The sequence below is a fragment of the Leishmania infantum genome, chromosome 9, assembly GCF_000002875.2.
Source record: "Leishmania infantum JPCM5 genome chromosome 9".
Taxonomy (NCBI): domain Eukaryota; phylum Euglenozoa; class Kinetoplastea; order Trypanosomatida; family Trypanosomatidae; genus Leishmania; species Leishmania infantum.
This window is the reverse complement of record NC_009393.2, coordinates 160,001-187,500: the sequence shown is the minus strand read 5'-3', so window position 1 is coordinate 187,500 and position 27,500 is coordinate 160,001. Positions and strand designations below refer to the sequence as shown.

Below are 27,500 nucleotides of genomic sequence, written 5' to 3'. Positions count from 1 at the left end.
CTGCTGGTTGAAAAGCCGCAGCGTCTGATGAGTGATGATGGCGTCCGCGTCCAGTGAAAGGTCACGCGCGAAGAGGACGTCTCGGCGAAGATTCAGGTTCGTCACTCCAGCGCGGTGCGCGAGGCTGGAGGCGGCGGCGGCGCCACCGGCTGAGCCGGCGCGAGGGTCCTTCGGGTACGGCTCATCGTCCGTGTCGTTAACAGTGCCACCGGCGTTGGCGACGCTTCCACGCACCAGCGTACTGCCGCGTCCGAGAGCAGAGCTCGGCCGCCCTGGGCTGAGGCTGTCCGAGAATTCCTCGTCTAGGTTCATGCTGGGAGACGCATCCGCCGCAGCGCCACCGGTGGCACTGACGCTGCCGATGGAAAAGCGCTGCGTCCGCAACGAGTTGGTATCTCGCAGGTACTTGGACGAGACCACAGGCGTGTCGGCGTCGCGCAGATCTTGGCGGCCGTACGTCTTGTCCAACACCGAGGAGAGCGGCACCGAGAGCGCGGCGCCGTTCTCGATGACGATCACTGACATGGATATCTCGAAGCTCGGCGCCGACGGCGGCCCACTCGCGCACCCGCTCAGCCGATCCGCCGCCGCTGACATGGGGACTTCAGAGGAGGTGGAGAGGCTGCCGTTACGTCGCGCAGAGACTGGGTTGGCGGCAATGAACGCGGAGGGATCGCTGTGCGTCGCGCCGATGCCACCGCTGGTAGTTCTACTACGGGGATCGGCCTGCGTGGGCGATGACGCGCCGCCGCGTCTGTTCGCCATGCTGCGCAGTTGCCGGCTCAGCGCGCTGTTCTCGGACTGGAGGTCGAGCACGCGGCTGATGAGCTCCTCGCGGGAGAGCTCCATCAAGTCACTGGACATGGTCGCGGCAAAAAGCACCCAGCACGCGGCGACAGGGAAGGGGGAGAGATCAAACAGCGTGCGCGTCTACTCTGTATGCGTGTATGATCGCGGTGCTGTGAACGCGCACACACTCACAGCCCTCCCCTCCTTCAAGAATTGCCTCGGCGCTGGCTTTCCCTGTTGTATTATCTTTTTTTTTACTTTTTATTGTATGTTTTTTTTTTGTTTACGTTTTTCTATTCGTTCCGGCTTTGCGCTCGTTTCTTCAACGCGTGTGTGTGCCGTTGGCGTTCCACCGGCTCCCTCCCCCTTTTCAATAATAAGATAATAACAAGGGAGGGAGGGAGGGGGGTGGGGGCGCCTTCTGCTCCTTTTCGTGTGTGCTCTACAGTGCCACGGGACAACGGGATCTCTCTCTCTACATATATGCCTGTATATACATACCTATAGGTAGATGGGTATGGGTATGGGTACGCGTATATATATATATATATACGTATGCGTGTGTGTGTGTGCGCTGAATCGTGCGACACGTGGGCTCAAACGACGATGATGGATGGAAGGAGCGAACACGACACAGACGGCGGAGGGCTGGGGTGGGGGGGAGGTCGTGGTGATGATGGTGGGAGAAAGGCGCAAGGAGAAGGCAGCGACATAGATGCGCGCACGCGCGCGCGTGTGTATGTGTGTGTGGTGAAGAAGAGCTCAACGGCACGCACTTCACGGAGGGGAAGGGGGCGAGGGAGAAGAGCGCACGCGGGAGCGACGCGCGGCGCTTTCCTTTCGCCTGCTTGTACGAAGCTCAACTGACGCACGAATGCAGGGCAGCCCACCTGCGTGCGTACATGTCTGCGCGAGTCTGGAGTGGAAGTATGCGCAGGCGGCACAAACAGAGTGAGAAAGGAAGAGTACCGAGGACGGTGGGCAGGGCGGACCGGGGGGGGAGGGCGAGACCGAGGCTCTCCCTCCCCTCTGTCCGTACAACCGCGCACCGACGCCTCGCGGTTCGCGAAGCAGTCAAATGATAGACGTGCCCTCATCTTGATCTTCCGCATCCGAGTTGAGCCGGTAGTCGTCTGCGCGACAGCCACTCCAGCCGCGTGATTCGGCTTGGCAGGCGAGCTGCTTGTGCTGTTTGTCCACAGCCAGCGTCAGCAGATTCGCCAGAAGCTCGCGCATCTCCTGCTCTCGCGAGATCGCCGCAGCGGATCGGTGCGGCTCACGGCTGCTGCATGCGACGAGGCGCAGCAGGTCCGGCATCATGGTGTTCAGATTTTGCGTCGCCGCATCGCTGCCGGCGCGCGGGTCTGCTCGTGCGCTGCTCTGCGCAACGTGCAGCATGTCTCGAAGCGTGTCGACGAGTAGCGCGCCGGCACTGGCGTCGTCGGGGTTGCCCACGAACTGTGCCATGATCGCTTTGTTGCGTGATTCTATGGAGGCTCGCACTACATCCTGCAGCTTGCTGCGCGAAGCCGCTGATGGTGCGGTGGCGTGGTCGGCAGGCTGGGACTGTGCACACACATCGTGGCGGGCGACGGCGCCCTGCGCACTGGGAGACATGATGCAACTGCCATCACTGCCGCTGCGAGTGCGCTGATGGTGGTGCGGCGTCGCGGCACACGACGGAGGCGCTAAGCGCGCTGAAGGTGTGCCACTGATGGCGCATGCCCAGCGCTGTAACAGCGACAAGCTCCGCCGTGCCACCCGAGCCAGTGCCGTGCCCTCTGCAGTCGATGCGATCGTCAACGTCGTGACGGCGGCCGTTGCGCACACTACATCCTCGTACCGCTCCATCACAAAGTGAACCACCTCACCGAGGGTGCCCACGAGCAAGTCGAGCGACTGCAACGCCGCTGTGACATGCGGCGGCGTTATCGTTGTCGTTGGGACCGTGGTGGTCCCGCTTGCCGCTGCCGCTCCGCTCGTTGCAGTCGCATGCAGGTGCCGCACCACTGTGGAGGTGGTGGTGAGCAGCAGCTCAAACACGCGACAGAGCGCGACGACACCATCCCGGCGGCACTGTACAGCCGCAGCGGAAGGTGGCGGCGTCCGGGTGCGCGCCAGCACCGGCTCCCACAATGTGTACTGCAACACGTTGACACATTCTTGTAGGAAGAGCGCTGGGGGGTTGAAGGGCACGCTTCCCGATCGCGGCGGCACTTCTAGAACCGCCGCAGGGGCGAGGTGCAGCAGCAAGAGTGTGCCGCTGACTTGCACGGTGCTGGGGGCCATAAACGCCAGTCGCGCGCGATCCTCGTCGGTTGTCTTCGCTGGTGCCTCAGTCGCCGCAGCGGACGTGTTGGCTGATGCAGGATCCGGCGGCAGTCCGTCGGGCCCTCTGCGCCTCGAAGCGGTCGCACCGACAGCATCCGCGCCCATGTGACGCAGCATCAAGCCGCGCATCGTCTCCATGACGGCGCCGAGATACCCCGGGTGCGACCCAGGAGGCATTACCGACTTGAGCGGGATCCGCGTGCTCGCCGCTGCCGTCGCTGCTGCGTTGGCGGTGGCGTCGTCCACCACCGTGATGGAGACCGACTCGTGCGAGTCCTGCAAAACAAAGCTCTGCAGCCGCGCCGCTGGCGGAAAGGCCGGCAGGAGCACCTCGCCCCACATCGTCCGCGCCTCGCGACTCGACAGCGTCGGCCACACCGCGGCTAAACCCTCGAGTAGGGTGGCCTGCGCCTTGCTCGGGAAGTAGTACGAGTTCACAACAGCCGGGCAGCGGGTGACAGCCTGCAAGAGAAAGAGCAGACGAGTAAAGTACGGGGCAGGAGAGGAGGGGTCGCTGTGCCGCAGCTCTGCACGTGACGTTGACCCTGCAACTGTGGTGGCTATGCCGCCGCCGCCGCCGCCCCAGCTGCTGAAGTACGAGCTGAAACCCGTCGCGTTGCGACTGCGCTCCACGGCGCTTGGTGAAGTGGCGGTGACGGAGCCGACCGCAGCGTCCGGCACCGCCGCCGCGAGGCGCTGGAGGCGGAAGCTGTCGCAGACCGCGGCTACCGTGGCCGCCACTACCGCGTTGGTGCACTGTTTTGCCCTTCTCTGGGTGTCGGGTTCTGGCGCTATGCCTTCTGTCACACCCGCAAGTGGTCCTTCAACGCAGTCATCGCCGCCGCCGCCGCCGCGCAGGATCAGACGCTCAAGAGCACTCCAGGCGAGGTGTATCCCGTGCGCGTGCAGCCCTTTCCCTGGCATCTCGACGAGCAGCCCGTGGAGAGCGTGCACGGCAGCCACGGCGGCCTGCTCGCCGGATGTGCCCCGCAGCACCACGCAGACGTCGCCACACAGTCGCAGGAAGCGCTCCAGCACCTGCGTTGCATCGTCCTTGTCCTCCTCAGTGACGGGCAGCTGAGGACGCCGCGATCGCGCCGACGAGGGCGACGACAGCGCGGTAGCGGCCGCCTGCATGCGCGCGTAGTGGGTGACAAACAAGCGGCTCCCCGCATCGAACAAAGCAGCGCGCACCTCCTCTAGCTGAGGCGGGTGATCCATGAAGCTACGGAGCAGCCGCTGCCTTGTCGCGTCCTGCGCCCCTCTTTCCCCCGCCGCACCGGTTGCGGCTGTTGCGCCGTCTTCTCCCAGCTCAGGCGGCGATGGCGGAGGGGTCGCGCACAGCCCTGTCGCCACTGCAACAATTTCCATGAGCGGCAACAATACATCCTGTAGTACGCATCGCCAGCACGCTGCGGAGAAGCGCCAACCGTACGTCTGCACGAGTGCGAAGAACGTCTGCAGCGCGGATTGGCGCACCTCCTGCCGATCATCGAGGCAGCCGTTACGTAGCTGCCAGAGGAGCGAGCACCAGAGGCGGTCGTGTTGCTGCTGCTGCTGCTGCTGGTGCTGTGCGACCAAAGCATCATCGGAACATCGCGTCGGTGATCCTCGCATTCCGCCGGCAGCCGCACCTGCACACCCGGCGGCCGTGGCTTTCACCGTGCCGCTGCTACCTCCGTTGGCGTTGTTGTAGGCGCCGCCGCGCTCGATCTCCTCGTCTGCCCCGCTGCCAAAGGCAGCGAGGTAGTCCGCGATAGACCACAGCAGCTGCACGGCGCTCAGATTCGTGTGCAGCTTGCGCTCACCGGCAGCCCCTCCGTCGACGCGGTGCACTGTGAAGGTGCCGACACACACGATGAGACGGTGCAGACCGTCCGCATTCAGGCGCGGAATGTGGTTGTGCTGAATGCTCTCCAGCGCGCGAAAAGCGGTGTTGAGGGACTCGACGGCTTGGCTGCTAGACACGGTGGCACCGGCGGCGCTGGTGGGCGCCTTGATGCCCGGCTTACCGAGGAGGCCGGTGCTGCTAGCGCTGCGCCCACCGATGCTGTCCATGCTGACACTGCTTTGTGTGTGACTGCCGCTCCCACCAGCCGCACCGACACTCATGCCTGCCAGAGTATTGTCATGCTCCTTGGCCGCCATGGCGGTTCGCTGCAGCAAGGACAAGATAGCTTCCCAGGCGGCGCCATCAATTTCTTCGCCATAGGACTGCACAATCTTCACAACGTCCATCAGCACGGCGGCGGCGGCGTTGCCCAGCAGCTGCGGGACTGCGCCGGCGACGACAGAGAACGCCGCAGATGCCTCTAAGGCTTCCGAGCTAGCGGACCTCTCCCCCCTCTGCGGCAGTTCCCGAGCCTCGTTCGTGTCAAGTGGAGTCGATGACATGCGACCCTCCACCTCATGCTGCTCCGCCGCGTTAGCCGCTGCTGATCGTCTGCCTTGTCCACCGCCTCTGCTCGGCGAGCCAGCACACTGCAGCTGCCACTCGCCATAGACGCGGTCGAGCAGGGCGAAAGGGCTCGCCAGGAGTTGCTCTAGCGGGGCGAGGTGGACAGACGCGGTGGCCGCCGGCGGAGCTGTGGCGACGCTGCTGCGGCTGTCGTCGGCGGGTGTGTGAAGGGCAATCGCCTGCGAGGACCGATGCACGGCAGCGTGCAGCCGTGCGATGCTTTGCGCGGCGTCCGCCTGCACAAACGGCAAGAGAGGCAGCCGACCGCCGCTGCCGACCCCAGCGAGGGTGTCCTTCGCGCCACTCGTACCCAGAGAAGACCCAGAGGCAGCGCTGGCGGCGAAGAGGGCGTTCGCAACTTGCGTGAGCGGCACAGCGGCGAAGGGGCCAGAGGTGAGCGTGAGGGCGGCGCTCTGCACGGCTTGATACGAGGGGGACGGCGCTGCGCTGCCAGTGTCATTCAACGGGCTGCCACCTTCGCCTCCGGCACTCGTCACTGCCGCAACCCAACGCCGCGATGATGATCGACACATCTGCACGGCTACCGTAGAAACGTGGCCGACGACTGTGGAGAGCACCAGCTCGATCGTGCGGGTCTCCTCCTGCGAGAGGCTCCCAGTCCCCAGTGGCGTGTCTGGGTCGGTTGCGGCTGGTTCGAAGGAACTCGACGCCGTGGTCGCCAACAGTGCTCGCTTGTGCGTCTTCATTGTTGTCAGCAGTCCCCTTCCCCATTCCTCCACGTGCTGGTGGTCCGTTACGTAGCGGCACACCCTCGCCTCCAGCTCCCACAGATACAGTGCCCTAGCAAGAGCACCGGTGCGCTGGTGCTGCAGCTGCACCACTTGAACACCGGGCTGATCGCCCCCAACGCTGCCGTCCCCTACTTTTCCAGTTGCTACGCCGTTCGTCGCGTCGGTGTACCGCAGCTCTATGAAGGGCAACATGGCTAATAGCGACACGCTCAGGCACTCTGACGTGAGCACCCACTGCCCGCCGCAGCCCTGTGGGTGGTGGCGAGGCAGCCGGTCGGAAGCGGCGGCGCACGCCGCCGCGTGCAGATCCCCGCAGCCCCAGTGGTTGAAGGCTAGTGCCGCTCCGTCCTGCTGCTGTGACGGCGCTGCTGCCCCTAAGGCCACAGTTGCGCTCACGAGCTCTGTGAAAAAGATTTCGAACTGAGAGTAGGGTAGCTGGCAAGCGTTGTGGAGGCAGAGGGAACGCAGCGCGTCACGCAGGTGCAGGGCGTCACTGAGTAGCTGCTCTTGCTGCTCCTGCTCCTCGGCGGACTCCTCGATCCACGACAGCAGCCGCTTGAGCATGTGCAGCAGAGGCTCCGTCACAGCGAGACCGCGCGCGAGCAAAGCCCACCCGCTCTTTAGCTGTGCCCCGAGGGTGTTGGCGATGACGTGAAGCGTCTTCATGATAAAGAGCTTGTGCTGCAGGCGACACACGCCAAGGATGACGGCGTGCTGCACGGCTGGCGCTCGCCAGCCGTGCGATGTGAGCACCAACGGTATCGCCCAAGATGCCGACGCGGGCTGCTGCTGCTGCTTGCTACGTGACGCTGCCGCTATAAGAGTCGGCGTTCCGATGCGCGGGGGTGCGGCCAACGACGGCCGTGCGCCGGCCCCGCTTCGTTCGCCTGCAGGGGTGGTGCTCATCTGCGACTGGGACGGGGACACGGTCCAGCTCCCGCTTCCGCCGCCGCCCGCATGCGCTGGTGATGCCGTGTTGCCACGGGCCGAGGAGGAGGTCGTGAGACCACGACGCCGCAGCCATTCAGCGCCCCAGCTGGACATGCTGAGGGCATACTGTCGAATCCCCCTGACGCCACCCCCGCTGCCCGGCGACGCAGCGTCGCGATCGCCGCTGGGGCTGAGTGCAGCGGCGGCGACGGATCCCGGCACGATCGGCTCAGCTGCCGCACACGCGCTGTTCAGCGTGAGAAGCGCTTCCAGCAGCATTGCCGTCGTGGGAGAGGCGGTGTCCGACATGCCCAAGGCGGTTGGCGGGGCCAGGGCGACCAGGTGACCATCCACCGGGTCCTGTGTCCGCAGCACGTCCACGAGCGCTGCCAAGTGGGCGTCGCGCTGCTCAGGCAACTGCAGGACACAGCTGACCTGTACCCAGTAACTGGTCGCTTTCAACACGACCGGCAGCACGTCCTCTTCGTAGCGGAGGTGGCGCAGGCAGAGCTGCTCGCAGTGGAGAAGGTGCGGGTGTAGCACCAGGAAGCACTCACGACACCGGCACAGCACCTGTTCTTTGTCTGCCGCGGCCACCGACGGCATCAGCTGCGTGTCCACCAGCTGCGAAAAGAGCTGGCCGAAGGCGGTGAGACCGTTGAGCACTTCGGTGAAGCACTGGTACACTATGGATGCATTCGCTACACACAAGCAGAGCGGTATTGACGCCGCCGCCGCCGCTGCGCCGACGGCGTTCGCGGCTGCCGGCCCCATGTGCAGCGGCGAGAGCTTCAGAGATGGCTCGCCCACGATGTCATCCTCGGAGTCACCGGCGGACAGGAAGCGTGGGGGAGTGCTGGGCCGTAGAAGCGGCCCTGTAAACGCCGCGCCCTCTGCCTCCTCGCCGTCGCCGCCTCCGCGCCTGTCATCGGTGCTCTTGTCGTCCGCGCTCGCCTGCATGATGTTGTTGGCATGGAGCTGCATGTGGGACACCACCAGTGCCAGTACGGACAGCACGAGGCGGACCAGCAACGGCACCGTCGTGGCATCCACGCCAGTGCCACCCTCCTCGCCGGCCGCCGCGGCGTTCCCGAGTCCCGGAACGGGCGGTGTGCTGGCGCGATCCTTCTCGCTGTCATTTCTGCCGTCAAGCGCGCTTTGGCTGCTCGTGAGGTTGTCGCGCGAGCGTGAGAGCGCGAGCGAAGGCCGCTGCGGATACAGGGAGCTGTCATGTGCCGACTGTGACCATCGCTGCGAGGGCGCCGCAGTGCCGCTGCTGTCACTGTTGTAACCGTTGCGCTTCACATCTGAACTGGCCCGCCACTCTTCATTCGAGTACCAGCCGCTGCTACGATACGCTTCGGTGTCCACCGACATGCCTGCTGCGACTTCATCAGCATTGTGGCCGCCTTGCATGGACCGCAGCTGCAGCAGTTCCCACAACAGAGTCGCACTCGTAAGGGTCTTGCGCCAGAGAGACAGCACTACCGTCGCCGCCTGTGACAGTCGCTCGGCATCGTTGCTGCTCATCAGCGAGCCTCCTGATGCCTCGCCGCTGCTGCAGAGCCACTGCGACGACGACGTTGCACAAGGCTTGCGGCGCCTGCAGAGCCGCTGCAGCAGCCGATCATGCGCCTCAAGAAGCACCTGGGTCGAGTTTGTCATGCTGTGAAGGTGCGTGCTGATGGGAACGAGGACAAGTTGCTGTGTGCACATGAAGACCTCCAGCGAGCAAGGTGGCGCGCTAAAGGGCCCATCGCGCTGCTGCTGCTCTTGCACCTCCACGAACAAGGCCGGCGGCGGTTGCATGGACACTGCGATGCCCATCTCATGCAGACCCCACAGTGCGACAGAGAAGACGCAGTCGTTGAGGCACTGCGCGTACAGCGGGCTCTGCATGGATACCGCGGCGGCCGATGTGACAGCTGAGCTTCTGCTCGCACCTTCATCTGTGCCTCCTCCTCCGCCAGCAGCGGCCGTCGCCACCGCTGGGGCCGCCAGAGCCTTGGCCTGCTCCTTGAAGAACAGCGTCACGGCGCGCATGAGAAAGAGCCGCAGTCGCTCCGGCACCGCCTCCATTGCGGCGCACGCCGGCATAGTCATCGCTAAGGAGGATAACGAGGAAAGTTCTGCTGCACCACCAGGACCGCCGGCACCTGATACAGCTCCCGCTGCGGCTGCTGCTGCTGCTGATTGGGCATCCAGCTCATGCTGGATGCCCGGTGACAAGGCTGCGAGTGATCCGAGCATCGACTTCGACATCAGCGACGTGCTCAACGAGAGTTGCTGCTGCTCCTGATCCCGTTGCCGACTAGCATCCGCTGCGGCAGCCGCGACGCTGGCGGTGATGCCGGCCATAGACGATGGCGTGCTGCCCCTGTGATGCTCCGCCGCACCTCGCTTGTTGCTGTGGTTGCTGCCACTGACCGCCGTTGCGCCTTCACCACCTGCCGCGCCACCGGGAGCGGGAGTGCTGGTGCTATAAGGACTGAGGTGCAGCCACCGCGTGCGTGCACCGACCATGAGGCGGCAGACGTCCTTGATGAAGGCGACGCCCTGCAGCTGGGCCGCAAACGTGGATGCCGTCAGCGTTACGGACGAGCTGTTGCGATGCACTAGGCCGTCGTCGCTTGCGTGCGCGCTGGCTGAGACGACGCCGTCGTCTCCTGCCCCGCTGTCATGCAGCGCGGCCAGCACGGCATGGATGTGGTGCGTCAGCGTCGCCTCGCACGTCGCCTCCAGCATGGACTGCGGCGCGACGCCGCTGTAGAAGAGCAAGAGTACGCCGTATAGCTCTGCGAGCGCGCTGCTGCCGAGAGGGCATCTCGACGCGGCTGACGCAGTCATCTGAAGAAGACGGACGAGGACCGGATCGTCGTGCACAAGATGCACGGGTCCGGCAGCGGAAACAGTTGCTGTGACTGCGGCGGATGACATGGCACCGCCGCCGCAGTTGGCATCCAAGAGTCCGCTGGAGGGATCCTTGTCCCGTGGGGCGGTGCTATGGGACTGCGGCGCACTGGATGGCGCCACCGATGCGCTTGTCGTCCAGGTAGGGGGCGGTAAGGCAGCTCGCGCTGGCAGCTGCACGCCTAGCGAAGAAGGTTGCACAGACGGTGTCGGCGAGGGCTGGAAAGCAAGCGCGCGCACCAGGTCTGCCACACGACGACCGACCTGCTGCGTGACAGGCAACAACGCCAGAGCAATGAGCTTACCAATGTCGCCGATGGACTGAAGCAGCAGTTCCCGAGATGCCGCGTTGTGGCGGTAGTGAAGTGGGTGCGGCGGAGACGCCGCGGAGCTGGCATGCGCGCCGGCCGCCAGCAGAGTTGCTGCCTCGGTTGCGATGACCGGTACATGTGGCGGCTCATTGCCGCTGCCCATGGTGTACAGGGCAGCGCCGCTACTGCTGCGTGACATGCTTCCTCTCGCGGCAGGGCTTGAGGTTTTAGGATGTGCTGCGTTGCTGCTGTGCCTGCGCGCCGTGACCGCAGTCCCGCCAGAGCTGCGCTCCGCCAACAATGTGCACGCAATGCAGAGAGTCTCAAAAAGGCTAGCCGGGTCGTACTGGCGCTGGCGGGTGTCCAGGACGGCGTCGCGCAGGACAGCAAGACCGCGGTGCTTCGTCGACTCCACCAAGAGGCCCTCGAGGCTCGTATGGAAGGCAGCCCGGGCAAGATGGCGCGCATCGGCGGCGGACGCTGCGGTGACACTGCTGTTGTGCGCCGCCGCCACTGATGTCCGTCCGGATGGGGCTTTGGGAGGCCCTGATTCTGCGGCCGTTGGTGCGCCTGCGGGCGCCGACCCTTTCGGCTCCGCCGGGACGGTCAAGCCACCTAGCGGCCACCAATAGGAAGCCATGATGAAGGCGAAGGATGAGGGTGGGCGCGTGTGTGCGTGCGCATGTGCCGGCGCACGGCACCGTGACGCAGCAGCGCCGCGAAGCGCCGTAAAGACGAATAAAGAGGGCGAGCGGGCACGAGGCAGAGGCGATGCAGCGACGACGCACGCACGCACAGATGGACGGGCGGGGGCAGCACCGTGGCGTTCGAGGAAAATCAGCGACGCGCGCGCGAGAGCGAGAGCGAGGACTACACAAGCAAGCAAAGGTCTGCAGCGAAGCAGACACGAAAACGGGAAGGAAAAGAAAAATGCTGGAGGCGAGTATAGACAGGAGGTGCGCGTGCGCGTGTGCGTGTGCGTATCTCCGTGTGATGGTGTGGCGAGCGGGTGCGGGGAATGCTGTGTATGCGTGCGTGTGAGAGAGAACGACAATGATGTGACCGGCGAGTGTGAGCGGGGCTTCTTCCATGCACCGGCACAGCGGATGAGGCGCACCGAGAGGAATGGCCGAACTGCTCAGCCTGCGTGTGCAGTTCCTTGCGCTGCACGCTTGCTCAGCTACAGGCTCGGCTGCTGCTGCGGCACACGATAATGCTTACGATACAGGGAGGTGCAAGCATCATGAGGATGGAGAAGAGGGAGGTAGAGAGGGAGGAGTGTGCGTGACGAGCGAGGTGCCTGACTAGAGCGCCTCAAGTGGTGGGCGTGCATCGATGGCACGGTGACACATGCGCGCTGCCTTTCGGAGAGGACGCAGAGGGGATACACTGTGGTATGCCCGCGGCCACACGCGCACGCACACCCCTGTATGCATCGTTACGTCCTAGCAAGCACGCAAATCCGTTGGTGCGGGCACTTGATGGCGATTCAGTCGAAAAGACCATGCGTGCTGGTGAAGGAGGAGGAGGGGAGGTGTCCACATGCGCTTGTGTGAGAGAGAACACAAGAGCGCCATACTGAGCCCTAAACCGACAACGCACAGACACGCGCACCACGGACAAGGCAAACACGCAGCGTTGCTGTGGCCGGACATCGAGCTCCGCCCGACCCCCCCCCCTCCTCTCCGTCTGCCTCCCATCGGGCAGACAGTCGAGCGACTCTCGCTACTCGGGCACTTGATTCGACAAGGCTTCGGTGGAGTTGGTGTGCGAGGGAGAGGAAGAGTCGGACCCCAATGTGGAGGTTGGGCGATCGGCCGAGGTCCCGAGCGGCGCCGCTGCCGTTGCCAGCGCCGACAGCCTTGGCGCGGCTTCCGCGGCTGCCGGGATCGCGGGTGGGCCTCGCGCGGCACTGCAGGAAGCGGCGTCTTTGCGACGAGGGCCGGCTGGGGTGGTCGGCGTACCGCCGCGTCGCAACATTCCGTTCAGCCGTGCGTTTTCGTGCTCCTTCTCGGCACACCGCGCGTGCAAGGCGCCGTTGCGCTGCTCCAGGGCGATGTAGTCGCCACTCAGTTGGTTCCACAGTCGGCGCAGCTCGTTGCGCTCATCGCTGACGGCCTTCAACAGCCTTTCCTGCCGGGCGAGCAGCCCTCGCATCGGGTTTTGATCACTAAGCTGCGCCATCTCTGCCTTCCATTGCTCCTCCTTGGCCTGCTCTGCCTTCAACAGCTCTCGCAGCTGTGCATCGCTGGCCTGTGCCGCGCGCAGTTCGATGTCCTTGCTCACCAGCGCAGCGCGCAGCGAGTCGATCGTCTGCTGTCTGGCACGGTGCCGGGCACGGACGTTGTTGTAGGCGTACTCCAGGGAGGTGCAGAGTCCTGCCAGCGTTTGGGGAAGGCGGTAGCCGTGCGAACTTCTTGGATTCTCTGCACCAGGGTCTTCCGCGTTGCCGCTGGTGGTGCTGCCACAACTGCCGGTGCGACTGCCGCGGCGTGTGCGGCCGCCTCTGGGTGCTTCTCTCGCGTCCTTGCCGTCTGTCAAGTGAGTCCCAGTGACAACCAGTGCGGCTGTGCTCGCGGACGACGGTGTGAGCGCAGACTCGATAGCCTCATCTGCCCACATGGAGCGCAGCAGCATGCCAAGTGCATCCATGCACCCACGCTGAGCCACTGCCTGCTCTGCCTGCGCCGATTCGGCCAGCTGAGACTGCACCTGTGCATGCCGCACAACTTCCTGCTGCGTTGCTACAGCAATGCTGCATCGGTGGGAGAGAGGTCGATAGCCTTCGCGCTCTAGCAACTCCGCCTTGGCGGCCTTCGCTTCCTGGTAGAGAGCGCTAAGACCCGCCATTGTTCCCTCTACGCGCAGACACAGCAGTTCCCGTGCGGCATCCTGAAGGGCGTCGACGGTGGACTGATGCACGGCTTTGAGAGCAGTCAGCTCGGCCTGCCGAGCGACGCGGTCGGCTTTCTGCTCTTGCCATTCCGCGTCGCGGCGCGCCATGGCAGCCTTGAGGGCAGCCAGCTCTGCGGCGAGGTCTTTCTCTCTCTCTTCCGCCGCTTCGGCTCTACTTGTGGCGCTGCGCAACTCACGCCGCGCCGCGTGTACGTCTTGTGTCGCTGCTGCCAGCTGCGCATGCACATCAGCCAGCTGGTCGCGCAGCTCCGTCCGCTCTCTGGCGACAAAGGCCGCGTGCTCGGCGTGCAGCCGCTCCGAATTCTCCTTCACCTGCCGCGCGCTCTCTGCCGCGCTGGTGGCGACGGCCGCCTCTTCGCGCGCGGCGGCCACTGCCATCTCCAGCTGCGCCACCTCACGACGACGCGCGCTCTCCATGTGCGCCAGCGTCTGGAGCACCTGACTGGCGTGCTGCTGTCCTTCTCGCAGCTGCTCTGCCAGTCGCTGCAGCCGCTTCCGTTGCTGCTGGATGGGGCGTGTGTGATCAGCAGCGGCAGGGGAGGAGGCTGACGAAAAGCGAGAGCCGACGGCGCTGCTCATCAGCGCCGTGCCCGCGTTTCCCAATGACACCTGCGGATGTCGCGGCGTCGAATAGCCGGAGACCAACACTCCACGAGTACCGCTGTCCTTTGTGCCGGCGGAGACTGATGCAGAGCGGTCGGCGCTCACCGCACTACCAGCGGCGGCGCCGTCATCGATATCCTGGTGGCTGCTCTCCGCGGCGACGCCGTGCAACCAGTGCTGCTGCTGCTCCTGGATTTCGCATCGCAGTCGTTCCTGACTCTCCAGTGCGCCGTCGACGTAGTGCAGCAGCGAGTGGACGCACTTGTACAGCTCGCCTAGCAGTTCCCCCTCGAAGAAGTACTTGTCGTCGCAGCGCGACTCGTCTTGGGCGACGTCGACTACTTTGCTGACCGCTTGCAGCGCTTGGGTGCAGCGGAGCAGCTCCTGGTCGTGCGTGGCTTGTTCGAGAACACGGAGCAGCTCGCGGCGCGCCTCCTCGTTTTCCATGGGGTTGGCAGGGATGCTGGGGGAGACCGAGGAGGTGGTTGGGGCTGCCGCTGCCGGTGCGGGCATCATGGTAGGCGACGAGGTCCACGACGAACCCGCCGGCGCCGCCGGGTGAGCGTGGCCGTCGCAGGTGCCGCTTTTCCCTCCGTGCGACGAGAACCCCTGCCGCGGCGGCGTTGGTGATCGGACCGGCGCACTCGCCACCGCCAGCGCGGCCTCGAGCTCTTCGATTCGCTGGCGCAGCAGCGCACAGTCCCGCTCGCCTCGGGCGAGCTCGGTGGCTAGTGTATGGTACTGCTCTGCCTGCGTCGAGTACAGGAATCCTTCAACGACCTCAGTGAGACGCACTTTGCAGTATTGCAGCGTCGTCGGGTCCGCAAGCAGCTGAAGGAAAATGTGGTCCTGCGGCAGCTCCGTCGTGAGAGTCGTGATGATGCTTCGGACGCTGGCCTGCAGCTTCTCGTTGTAGATGCCACGTAGAATATCGTCGCTTGTTGCAACGGCCGCTGCTGATGCTGCACCCAATGGGCTTTGGCGCGCCCCATCACCAGTGCTCTTCTCCATCGGCGGCTCGACGGTCGCCCCTACGCCAGCGACTCTCGGCGTCCCTGGAGCAAGGCCGGCGGACAGCCCTGAGAGGAAAGACATGGTGGTGGGGCTCATGCCGGCCAGCAGCTGGGCGTTGCTACGGGATGGTGTGGTGTGGTGCAGGTAAGGCTGCGCTGGCGGCGACGCGCCACGTGCGGCGCTGATGCTCGGCGTGGGAGAGGTCACGTGCCCAGCGTTGCTGAGGGTGGCGATCGTCGCCAGTGGCGGCTGGCGAGGGTCTCGGGGAGCGATGCTCATTCTCGAAAAGTGGGAAATATGTGCGGGATAGAGGGGTGGTGGTGGTGGGGGAGGTGAGGGGAGCGACGCAGGCGTCAGATCTCCTTCTACGAGCGTTTCGCGCACACACACACACACACACACACACACACACACACACACACCACTGCAATGATGGTGACGTCTATATCTAAGGGAGCGCGTGCAGCCGCTCGTACGGGGTCAAAGAGATTGCAAAGACCCAGGATACCGCGGCACGATGCTGTAGGTGATGTCCGCCGTCCTCCAGCACGGGAGCGGGGGTGGGGGTGGGGAGGAGGAAGAGAAAAACAGCCCCCGATCAACTGATCGGGCAAAGCCACACGTGTGCGTGCCTGCCTGTCTGCGCCCGTGCGCGGGGAGACACTGACGCTGCTAACGAAGCGCGTCTGTACGACGGCCGCGCTTCCTTTGGCGTGTGTGTGTGCGCGCGCCAGGGAGAGTAATAGGAGGAGGAGGAGGGAGGCGAGCGGAGGTTGCTGGAGTTCCACTGTTGCCACTGTGCCGTGAAGTGGCAGAAGCACACGCGCGGTGAGAGTAGCCCTTATAACTTTGCGTATCGCACACCACAAGCTTGTGGTCGGACACGTGGTAGTCATGGTGGAAAATCGGTGGCGGCACCTCAACTCACTGCCTCACAGCTCCGCCGCGCTGTTCTTCTCTGCGTGCACGTTGGCGGTATGCGCTGCGTATTCGCGGGTGTGGCCACGCACAGGCTATCACAGCATTGCTATACAAGCGCACGTGCGCACGCGCACACACATACGCACGGTGCTCTAGTCATGATGCTTGCGCGTGCCCCGCTTCATAGAACACCGCATATGCAGGTGGTGGTGGTGTGTGCGTGTGCGTGTGTGGGCGAGTACCCGAAACTGCAGCTGCAGCAGCAGCAGCAGCGGTGGGGAAGGCGCTGATCGACCAGGTGGCGTGTCTAAATCGCGAGGAAGCGCTCGCGCAGCTTGCCTTGTAGCACCACCGCCTCCGGGTGGTCTGGTTCTGCCTCCAGCACCCGCATCACCATCTGATACGACAACTCCAGCTCACCTGCCTGGAAGGAGATGACGGCGGTGTTGTACAGCGCCTCCGTCAGTCCCGGCGCCACGAGCACCGCCGTGTCGAGGAGGCGACGCCCGGTCTTCTCCTTTCTTTTCTCGTAGGCCAACACCGCCAGGTTGTTCAGCGCCTCGGCGTGCGTGACGTCGGCACTGACGGCAAGACGGAAGGCGCGCTCAGCGAAGGCCATGTTGCCCATCCCGATGCCCACGTGCCCGATGTTGTACCACACATCTGCGCGCTGACTGTCCTCCTTGCATAGCGCTAGCGCATGGGACAGGCAGCGCAGACTAAGCTCCATCTGGAACGTGTAGAAGGCGCAGAGTCCCATGTTCGTCCACACCTCTGACGTGTGCAAGCCCATCTGCAGCAGGCGGCGGTAGTAGCGCAGCGCCAGCTCTGGTTGGTTGCGCTCGTAGAAGAGGTGCGCGCCGATGCAGGCGATGGCCTCGATATTGCTGCTATCGAGGTGCAGCACTTGGTTGTAGAGGTCGTAGGCGGTGCCGGGCTCATGCAGCTCGTCGCGTAGACGCGCACAGCAGAGGACTATGTGGTGGTCAACCGGGTTCACCTCGAGCGCCGCCTCGTATGTCTCGAGAGCTGTCAGTGGCTGGTCCATCTTGAGGTACACCTTGCCCAGTTGCATGACCACGCTTGTGTTGTAGTTGGCGAAGGCACGGCCCTTTTGAAAGCCGCCGCCACTACCGTCACCGCCTGGCCACGCCTTCGACTCCTTCGCTAACATCCCTGCTCCGACGCTGGTGCTGGTTGGTGAGTCGAAGAGAGCGGCTTTGAGGTACTTCTCCGCCTCCCGCAGCAGCCCCAGCTGGTAGTTCGCCTTGGCCAGGCGCGCCTTCCACCACCAGTCATTCGTGTTCGCTATGCCGACCTGCTCCTGCGCCGCAGACACCGCGGCGGTCTTCCCGGGAGGGGGCAGGGACGATGGACCCACGCCGGCTCCGGCAGCGACGCCCATGGGCAGCTTGGCAGCAACGCCGGGCGCTGAAGGCAGCGGGATTGCTGGCGTCGTCACAGGCTTGACTGGGCGCAGCGCTGCCGTGCAGAGCTCCAATGCCATTTTGGGCTTGTGCTCGACGTAGAGGAGGTAGTCGCAGAGCAGTTTGGCTACCATTGGCTTCTCCTGCGCGTAGCGCTCAAGGTTGAGTGCCTGCAAGTTGATGTGCGGCCCACCTGTTACGGACCGCAGGGAGGCAGTGCCGATCCGAACGAAGCGGCCGGTGACAGGACGCACCGCCGTGCCATCCGGACCGCTGCGGACGGAGCCGGGACGGTTCTGCAGCGTGCCAGGCCGCGCGTAGCCGTAGCGGCTGCTCACTGGCCGGCCACCGCCGGCTGACGTTCCAAGTCGACCAGCGCGACCAACAGCGCCAGCAGCCGTACCGCCGCCTGCGGTGCCCTGCCGCGCCGCCCGTAGGGACGTGTTGGGCCGGTGCAACGTGCTTACGACGGCCTGCTCACCTTCCATGAGCACGTCATCGACACCGTCATCCTCGATTTCTGCATCGTCGTACCAGCTCTGCAGCACCATCGCCTTGGTCTGGATGAACCACATGCTCTCATCCATGAAGCCGGCGCTGGGCGGTGTTGTAGCCGTGGCGCCTGTTGGAGAGCCAGCGCACTTCGGGGTGGTGGCCAGAGTGAGGTAGTGGGTGGAGACCTTGATGCACTCCTCCAGCCTACGCCGACGCAGCAGGCTGAGGGCGTAGTAGGCCGGATCCATACCAGGCGGCAGCTCTGGGGCCTCGACGGCAGCGAAACACGCCATTGCGCTCTCTTGCGTAGCCAAAGAGATGCACTAAGGCACAGAGGAGAATGGATGGGGGGGGGGTGGAGACTTGGACGTGTGTTTCTCTCGCCGCGTTACGCTGCGCTGCAACGCGAAGCGCACACAGGCAGAGGCGTGAGGGTGCGTATGTATGCATGCGTGTATAGGAGTGTATGCGCAAGACAGACGGAGGGAGGGAGGGAGGAAGAGGGCTACCGGGCAAATTGTGGACCGGGAAGAGGACCCGCCGCTGCTCACGTGAATCGGCGCGCTGGTCTTCTGCCGTTTGTACTGATGTTGTTGTTGCTCATGTCGCTCGTTTCCGGGGATGTGCTCGCGCCAGGCGTTGTTCTCGCACCAGCGCGCCTTTTTCCTCCCTCTCTTGTGTTAGGCGTTTTCCATGCGCCCTTCCGTGTGGGCGGCACAGAAGCGGGCACAACACGTGACGAAGAGGGTGGTGGTGGCGGAGGTGGTTGCATCGGAAGGGGGGCGCGGCCTGTCCGTTGCCTCGCGTCGAGTGCTTCGGCCCCCTTCTCCTCTTTTCCCGGCGCCACGCCGTCGCGGTGGCACGCGCAGTGATTCTTTCGGCCGTTCGGGGGGAGGGAGGACACGGATGCAGAGGCACACACGCGAACACGACACACGCAAGGGATAACGGGCTGAAGTCCAACTCGACCAAGCAAACACATCTCTCTCTCCCTCTCTCGTTACCCCCCACCACGCATGCGGCGGTGCGCAGGGCAGAATACGAGCGAAGGGGGAGGGGGGGCGGGGGCACACGACAACACATGCAGACAGACAGACAGACAGGCAACGAATAAGAGCACGAGAACGTCGGCGCACAGGACATGAAGGGAACCCCCTCCCCCGCTTCCCAAGCTCGACATCGCTTCCCTCGCGTGCCGTCATTGCTCCCAAACCACTTCGTGCGCGTGGTTGTGTGTCTGACACCCTCTCTCGATCTCTCTAGCTGTCCCCTCAAGGGTTCGACAGTTGACGAGGACAGAGTCGGAAAATTACATGTTCAGCCTTGGGTCTCTGACCAGTATGTGCCGCGTTGCAGAGAGGCGCATGCGCATGGCACCGCCTGTACTACCTCACCTAGTTCCTCGTCTCTTTCTCTCTCTCCCTCCTTGCGCCTATGTGCACACGTGTTCAGGAGCGTGGAGAGTGATAGCCCAAGGCGCGCCAGGTATCGTGCACCGGCCACGCACAATCCGCTCAGGCGCGTCCGCACGTGCATGCTTGCATGCTGATTGTGTATCTGGTGTGCATATGTGTAAGTACCTTCTCGTTCCTCGTTGGAGTATCTGCCTAGATTTCCTCCGGCTCGAACATCTCCGCAATCTTACTGCGACACACTGGGCAGGTGGGGCACGACGGGGCACACAGTCGGCACATGACCTTGTGCTTGCAAGGCAGCAGGATTACCGTGGGGACGTGGTCCATGCACACAATGCAGTTTTCTTGCTTACCTTGAATCTCGTCACGGACGTGCTGCAGGTACTCGATCATGTCTCGCTCCAGCAGGCGCAGGCGGGAGAGCTTGTAGCCCTGCGCGTCTTTCGGGAACAGGACACACTCCTGAGCTAGGTGGTTCATAATTTCCTGCCGCAGACGACGCTCCATCTCCTCGTCCTCGCTCTCCATATTCGGGTCGGTGGCGCCGCGCGTCATGAAGGAGGTGGTGGCTGCCAAGGCGGGGCCGCCGTCACTCTCACTCGCCACACCACCGCCACCATGCGGAAGAGGAAACACAGTTCGCTGTTGCTGCTCCTGCTGGCTGCCTGTTGCCGCGGTGTAGAAGCTCATGACCGGCACCTCTGCGTTGGACATTTCGTGCGACGCTTGCCCGTCCTCGCGTGGGTTGCGGTTATAGTCGCGCGTCATCACGGTCCCTTGCCGTCCGAGGCGATTGTTGACGTTGTAGTTGCTGTTGCTGCCGGCGGCGCTCGCACTGCTCTCCGCGTTCGCGATGACGCCGCTGCTGTCCCCTTCGTACATCGCGGCAGAACTTCGCCTGAGCAGCGCATCGCCGCTGTCGGGGAGGGGAGCGCCGTCCTGCAGCATTGGTGGTATCAGCATCGTCTGCGAGCTTGCGGCGAGGCTTTGGCGGCGCTGCCGAGCAGCCCCGTGGGCGGAGAGACTTCTTTGTTGTTGCTGCTGCTGCGCCAGTTGCGGATGTGGTACGTTGCCACTTGTGTCGACCACACCCGCTCGACCGTTGGTCGCCATCGACCCGTTAGCGCTGACGTGAGAGTTGGAGCGGTGTCGGCTCACTTCGTACGGATGCAGGCGAGCCGTCACCTCTTTAAGCCCTTGCACAGTCGGCACCCGCAGCGTGGGCTCGTTGCGGATCATCTGCAGCCAATCGCGGAACTCGCCCTCGCCCATGCTGCTGTTGCTGACGCTGTTCAGCTGATACTGGACGCCGTTGATGGCGGCGAGAGGCGGTGGAAGCTCTAGCATCAAGTACACGTTCGTCGTCTGAGCTGGGTTGGTCGAGAAGCCGCTGTAAGGCTCACCGGCGGTCGTGCTGTGAATGCGCGCCACCACGTACCCCTCGTTGCGAGTGGGCATCTCCAACAGCACCCGTACAAAGGCCCCGGCGAGAATGCGGCTCGAGTTGGTATTCTCGATCACGTGGATGGCGGTATTTCGGCTCACCTGCGCCCGCTTCGCCGCCTCAAACAGGCGGCTGTCCTCTTCCGAGATCATCTGGCGACGCGCCGCGGCGCGGGTGTTCGGATGCGCGAGTGCGTCTCTCTATCGGCGTGTCTCTGCGACGCAGCACTGAATCCAAAATAAAAACAAAAAACGAGGGAACAGCGAGACGCACACACACACACACACGGAGACAACGGCCAGAGAACCGCAAGAGCAACGCCAGCAAGTCACAGACGATGAAACACACCGAAAAGGCAGATGGGCAGCGACGGCGAGGACCGGCGCACAGTGTGAGGAGGAGGGAGAGACAGCGAGAGAGAGAGGGACGGAGACCTCAGCGAGGAAGAGGCATACAAAGAGAAAAGGGCAGCAGGACAGCTGAGCGAGAGAGAAAGTAACGAAAAGAGTGTGCGTATGCGCGGGAGTCGAGCAACGCTGGAGGCTGTCTACGCGTCTGCGTGGAAGCGTCAGTGTGTGCTGCAGGGGGTTGCGAGAGTTGGGGGGGGCGGGGAGTATGTTTGGTGCACGCGTGCGTGCGTGTGTGTGGGTATGCCCTTCTTAACGACGAAGGCGGCGTCTCGTCGCTCTCTCGCAAAGGACGCAGGAGGGAGCCGCGGCGTGCGCACACGTATGCGCGTGTGCGTGTGTGCGGAAGAGAGGGAGTCAGGGCAGCAGGTGGTGCTGTTCATTGCATGAGAGACAGAGAAGGGCGCGAAGAAGGATTGGCGAGGGAGTGGGTGCGGCGGCTATGCTAGCAGAGGATCACGTGCGAAGCCTGGCCAAGGTGGCCTCCCCAAAGTGATGGGGTGCTTTTCCTCTCTTCCTCCTCCCCCTGAACAAGCGCCTCCAGCAGTGCCACAGGGATTCGAGCAGCAGAGCCGTGGTGCACGGCACACGAAGAGAGGCGCGTGCCGTTAAGAGGAGGGTAAGACGGCAGGCGGGAGGGGTGAGGCATCACCACCTGCATCCACAGGGGCAGCTATGCAGGGCAGACACGTACGAACAGAGAGTTCGTTCGGGTGCGCGGGGCGCGTGTGTTGCCTTCCACATCCTTATGGTAAGTATCAGTGCGAAAAGGATAAAGGGCGGGCGGGCGAGTAGGTGGGGGCGCTACACCCACTCTCTGCCTCCTCGTGTTCTCCCTCTCTCTGCACGCCGTTCTTGTAGAGGTCCGTGTGGTATGCGCGTGTGCGTGTGGCGAGGTACGCAGAGGCACAAGCCTCACACATTCACGGAGACGCATACGCTGCGGGGCAGAGAGAGGGAGAGAGAGAGAGCACACGATGCCAGAGACGTAGCTGGAGAGGAGCAGAAGAGGCAGAGGAGGTAAGGGAAGGAGTATGCGGACAACAAATAACCGCACATACGCACGTTTTCGTGGCATGAGAGGGGGGATGCGATTTACACGAACGGGCACAGAAAGAAAACAAGAGAACGTGTGCACACGCACACACACGCACACACAAGGAAGACGCCGTGGAGGAGGCGGAGGATGAGGAGGGGGCTTGGGGACAAGCAGGAGAAGCAAAGACGCGAGAGAGGCAGAGATAGAGACGGGAGTGAGCGACGCACGCACCGGCACACTCGCGCGATGATGATTCAGAGACGCCCCTCCCCACACACCCTCCGGAACGAAGCGAGAAAAACAACCGCTGCCAACGGCGGCGGGGACGAGAGAGATTGCGATTACTTACATACATACCATACACGCGCGCGTGTGAGTGACGCCGCCCGAAAAGGGAGGAGAGGCTACTAATATACATGTGTCTGTGAGGCTCAAAAGGAAAGCAAGGGAGGGGGAGGGGGTGCAGCTGCGGCCAGCAGCCCTGCATGGAGATGCGGAATGACACGTGCGGGCGCTCGCGCAGACAGCGGAACACGTGCACACCCGCGTCGCCCCTCCTCTTTCCCTCGGTGGGGGGGGGGCGGGCGGCGGTGGTGGTGGTGGTGGGGCCCAAAGGAAGGAGGGCGGAGGTCGGGGACAGGAGAGTGCCCCTATCCATGCCGCTCTCCGCCACTCACACCCACTCGAAATCCGCTACCACAAAAAGCGGCCGCAAGGGATGCCTGCACGTCTGTGCAACGGGAGGGGGCATCTGGCTGCTGTGGTTGATGCGCCTTTCCTGGCTCATGTGCGAAGCATAGGACGGGCCCACATGGGCAGCGACGTTGCAGGGATTGCCAGTGATGAGCGACTCAGCACCAGCGGCGACCGCGGCCCATCCTCCAGCTCTGTCACACCGCCATCTCTCCACGGGAGAGATGAACGCATCGGCGCCGATGGTGGATGTGGCGTTTGTAGCTTGACGTCAACGCAGGGATCTGCAGCTGCGGTGTCGCCAGCCCTTGCATCGTCGAGGTTTGCGCGATGAGCGCCCTTGTCATCCCATCTAACTCGCGTGCGCGTTGCTGCCTGGCGGCGGCGAGGAGACTGTTGCGTCTTTTCGGAGAGGTCAGAACACGGCGGCGTGCCGCCTGGTGCGTGGGTGCCTGTCTCACTGTGGTCGGCGGCACCGCCGCGCTCATAATGGGTCGGATATCGCTTCGCGTGCAGCTGAGGCCCTACGCTTACCGCTGCCGCCGCCGTGTAGGGCCGCCGTCGCTGCAGCGCGCTGGTGAGACCTTTGCGGGGGCGGAGGCAGCTGTCCGCCGACGCAGGCGCTGTGCGAGTCTCCTTCGCTCGGCTTGCATCACTTCCGATGCTGCATTCGCTTAAGCGGGGACGGCCGAGATGGCGCGTCCCTCGCGGCGCCGTTTCATCATAGGTGTTGGCGGTAGCAGGTCGCGGACCACCGCCGTGGGCTCCCCCTGGCTCACCTCTGGCAGCGGAGGCGGCAGCGGAGGAGGTAGACCAAGGGTATACGCGCGGCAGTTCACCCACCCGCTCCATCGCCACGAAGTACGTCGAGGCGTACTTGTAGTCATCCACGCGAGGCGACGGGTGGATGGAAGTCTTGTGGTAGCTGGCGGCGGCAGTGGCAGAGCCGCGCTTCAGTGACGCCGTGGCCGCGCTCCTGTTCTGCGGACTGTTGTCTCCAAGGACGGGCATACGCGCAACTACATCGAGCGCTTCCCCACCTTCCTGGATGGTGCTGAGAGAAAGGGTGGCGGTGCTGCTGTTGCTGAAGCGGCGCATCAGCAGCTGCTGCCGCTGTTGCTGCGCCCCACGCAGTCCCGTGAGATCGGTCCACGCTGCCAGGCCCGTAAACGTGCCGATGTCTCTGGCGACATCCGACGCTGCTCGAGCAGCCATCGCGCTCGAGCGGCCACTATCATCGCGCCTAATGTGTCCGACCACAATACTCGTCGCCGTCGCCGTCGCCGGCTGCGCATCCGCGACGACGCTGCCGTGCGTCTGAAAGGCGGTCACAGCAGCGGTCGAGCGCATGCAGCCCGTTGTCGCCTTTCCCAGGGGAGGCTGCGGTGAAGCGTCGAGCTGGTTTCTGCCCATCGCCACCGCTCCGTCCCTTCCGTGCGTTGTCTGCGCGGCGGCTGCCGCGTTTGGCAGTGCGGACGTGGAGGAGATGACGGACAAGGATGACGAGCGTGTGCGTCGCGACGGGAGCTCGAATCGCCTCCCTCCGCCGACAGCGCCGTACAGCTTGGCTGCCGAGTTCAGCTGCAGTGCAGCCAGCATGTGCGGCGGCGGCCGCAGACGTCGCTCCATCGCGTCAAGGTACTGCTGCTGAATGCCGGTGATGCTACCTGGCCGGCAAAGCCGCATCCACCCAATCACGGCGCGCGCGGTGAAGCCGTAGTGACGCATCATGTATACAGCGAGCATGGTGCCTGTGCGACCCAGGCCAGCGAGACAGTGCACCGCTACAGCACCCTTGTCACCTGGCGCCAAGGTGCAGGTGTCGTGGCACTGCGTTCTGTTCGCGTGGGCGGAGTCCGGGCGCCGAGCGTGTGAGGGCGGCGCCGATGGAGGGACTGCCGTCCACGCCTCCGGCATACCGCGACACGTGCCTGAGTGCATGAGTGAGCATGGCTGCAGCGCCGGCCTCCGGTGACTAGCACGAGCTGAGGAAGCTTTCGTGGATGCGCTGCCCGCTCGCGCCGTCGCGGCGGACGACGATGGCACCGACCACCACTCTTGCAGCGAGACCGGCGCGACTGATTCACCGAAGTGCTCCTCTACCGCCTGCAGGAATCGCAGCAGCATCGCGTCGCACGGCACGCTGCCGTCGGCGTATGGCAGATCAACGTGCCTTATGCCCAGCCGCAGCAGAGGCGACGGGTTGTAGAGGTTATCATTTAGACGTACCACAAGCCGCACACCTAGCGGGCGCAGCCGCCGCGCGAACACCTCAGCGGTGCGCGCGGACTTGTCGTCTTGCGGAGAGCTCATGGCCAGGAATCGACGAGGCACCACCCAGCTGTAGTCGTACTGCTTGCCTTCCAGGAAGGCTGGGATGTCGAACGTGTGCACGTTGACGAGCCCGAGGGCCACACCCTGCTCGAGCCCGGCCCACACGTCAATCAAGGAGAGAGGGTAGTTCGACACGCCTTGGCTCGCGTCGCGGTAGGCGAGAAAGCCGGGGTAGATGTCGACGAAGCCGCGATACCACGTCGCCACGGCCGACCAGCCGAGGCACAACACGCAAAAGGCGCCGACAAGGCACGCCGTGTTCACGCGCTCCTGCGCGTCGAGGCTGGCGCACACCACCACTGGCAGCGTGGCCCCCAGAGGGCAACCGGAGGAGGATACCGTGGAGACCGCCGAGGCGGAGCTCGGGGAGCAAGACGGCGCCGATGCGGGCTGTCCTCTTCCGCCCCGCTTTCTGTGGGCAGGGGCAGCGGCCCCCGAGTTCGTGCCATTGCTAAAGGTTCCTGCAGCAGCAGCGGATGCGGGGGAGGCGCGCACGTCGAATCCCGTCACCGCCCGCAGCAGCTCACAGAGGCGCCGCGCGAAGTGCACGCAGCAGCTCATGTCCAGCGGACCAAAGTCGGCGAAGAAGGGGCGGTAGAGGTAGGGCGGGATGCCTCGCAACGACACAAAGACGGCGTCCTGGCCCACGGCCGCCCTGGCGGTCGGGATGGTGCGCGTGCTGCTACCTTTGCGGCAGGCCCCCGCCACGCCACTGGCGAAGAAGTTCTCCTTAAAGTAGAAGTCATGAATGGCCTCCATGGCCACGGACATCGCCGTCGCTGCCGATGTCGACGGCACCTTCGAGTCCACCGGCGCTGATGCGCCTGCTGCCGTCTCGGCGGAGTCCACGCTGCCAGCGAGGGAGGAGGAGAGGCATTCGCCCGTAGACGCCAAGTACAGAAAACCTGGAAGAATGGCGGTGGCTTGCTGCGTGTCGAGGAGTCGCTGTAGCGTTAACACCGTGGACGGGGTGGACGTCGCTGCGGAGGGTGCAGCGGGCGTGGGATCCAAAGGCCGAGGCGGCATCCTGTGAGCGAAGAGGCGGAGGAGAGCGCGAGCGAGCCTGTAGTATGGGAGGTGGTGGTGGTGGTGGTGGTCGGGGTAGGGGGGGGTGGAGGCCAAGAGGGGGGGGGCGTATCTGTATACGCAGGCACATGCACACTGCGGCTGCCGCACCGGACTGTGGCCTCGAAAACTGCGAGTTAAGAAGCTGTATACTTCAACTGATGAACTCGCGTTGGCCGTCTACGTACCTTGAACGATTGCATATATATGTGTGTGTGCGTGTGTGCGTGTGTGCGTGGCGAAGGAAGCACGAAAACGCAGTCACCAAAGTGGCGGAGGATTTTGGGCGTGCGGAGGGGAGGAGAAGAGGTGTTCAGATGCGGGGGTGGGGCCGCAGCTCGTAATCGTCACTCACACACGCACGACGACACGCACCAACACTGTTGATAGCGTGCGATCGACCCGAGCCTCAAGAAGAGGTAAGGGAGAAGGGAAGGCGGGAGACATGCGATGATGCATGGACGTGGCGGCAGAGGGCCCGGCCAAGAGGCGGAAGACGTACAGGGGAGAAGAGCAGCAGCCGTACACCGTAGGAGGGATCGCCGCTGCTCTGTGCATCCACAACGCCACGCACGGTGCCCATATTACACCCCCTAAGAACACCCATACCGGTGTTTCTATGCCCTCCCCCCAATCTATCGCTCTCGCAGGCTACCCAGGATCGAGGAATGACGGAGGAGGGCGGGCGGGGCGGCGACCCGACGCTCATGTTTTCGCTGCTTCTATTTTTTCTTCCTTGTGCTCGCTCTTCTTGCTCGTCCAGCTGAGCGCACACGCACACGCAGGAGGAAGGAGGGGAAGCTGCAGAAGCTTGAGGGGGAGGGCCCGGACAGAGACACACACACACGCACGCACCAACAGAATGAAGATCTAAGTGAGAGGAGAACACCACCAAAGACAGTGAGAGGCAGGCAAAGGCTCCAAGAGGCCAGCTCTCGCACGTTCTCTCTTGACCCCCCCACATCACCACTACCCATCCCCCTCTGCCTCACACTCACACAAAGAAAGCAACGATGAAGACGATCAGGTGGGAGGAGCGTGTGGGTGATGGAGGAACGCGTTGTGGTGGTGGTGGGGTGGGGTGGGGGGACTGAAATGAGCGAACAACGACGTCGATATCGCGACGGCAACAGCACATCTCTGTGCGTACACTTGTGGGGTCATCTGTGCGTAAGTATCCGATACCTTCACAGAGAAGGCACGTAATCTAACATGAAATGGTAGACGCACACGTGCACCCCCTCCT

The 27,500-nt window shown here is 63.9% G+C and overlaps 6 protein-coding genes across 6 annotated transcripts in view; all 6 read right to left on the bottom strand.

Annotated features, from left to right (window-relative positions):
• Window positions 1–864, bottom strand: part of LINJ_09_0520 (putative serine/threonine protein phosphatase) — a gene marked incomplete at both ends in the record, with an annotated part of 1,959 nt that extends 1,095 nt beyond the window's left edge. The window contains one exon of the mRNA XM_001463465.1: window positions 1–864. This exon is cut by the window's left edge and continues 1,095 nt beyond it. Coding sequence (XP_001463502.1) covers window positions 1–864 — 864 coding nt within the window.
• Window positions 865–1,863: 999 nt separating this feature from the next.
• LINJ_09_0501 (conserved hypothetical protein) lies at window positions 1,864–11,121 on the bottom strand (the record flags this gene model as incomplete). Its single annotated transcript, XM_003392199.1, has 1 exon — window positions 1,864–11,121. One exon carries the CDS (start codon window positions 11,119–11,121, stop codon window positions 1,864–1,866), a length of 9,258 nt encoding a protein of 3,085 aa, XP_003392247.1.
• Window positions 11,122–12,206: 1,085 nt separating this feature from the next.
• On the bottom strand, window positions 12,207–15,011 carry LINJ_09_0500 (conserved hypothetical protein; the record flags this gene model as incomplete). The annotated part of the gene is made up of 1 exon (XM_001463463.1): window positions 12,207–15,011. The coding sequence occupies one exon, from the start codon at window positions 15,009–15,011 to the stop codon at window positions 12,207–12,209; it is 2,805 nt and encodes a 934-aa protein (XP_001463500.1).
• Window positions 15,012–16,242: 1,231 nt separating this feature from the next.
• LINJ_09_0490 (hypothetical tetratricopeptide repeat protein) lies at window positions 16,243–18,150 on the bottom strand (the record flags this gene model as incomplete). The annotated part of the gene is made up of 1 exon (XM_001463462.1): window positions 16,243–18,150. One exon carries the CDS (start codon window positions 18,148–18,150, stop codon window positions 16,243–16,245), a length of 1,908 nt encoding a protein of 635 aa, XP_001463499.1.
• Window positions 18,151–19,464: 1,314 nt separating this feature from the next.
• Window positions 19,465–20,868, bottom strand: LINJ_09_0480 (conserved hypothetical protein; the record flags this gene model as incomplete). The annotated part of the gene is made up of 1 exon (XM_001463461.1): window positions 19,465–20,868. One exon carries the CDS (start codon window positions 20,866–20,868, stop codon window positions 19,465–19,467), a length of 1,404 nt encoding a protein of 467 aa, XP_001463498.1.
• A 2,077-nt stretch (window positions 20,869–22,945) lies between these two features.
• LINJ_09_0470 (putative tyrosine phosphatase) lies at window positions 22,946–25,960 on the bottom strand (the record flags this gene model as incomplete). The annotated part of the gene is made up of 1 exon (XM_001463460.2): window positions 22,946–25,960. The coding sequence occupies one exon, from the start codon at window positions 25,958–25,960 to the stop codon at window positions 22,946–22,948; it is 3,015 nt and encodes a 1,004-aa protein (XP_001463497.2).
• Window positions 25,961–27,500: the final 1,540 nt, after the last annotated feature.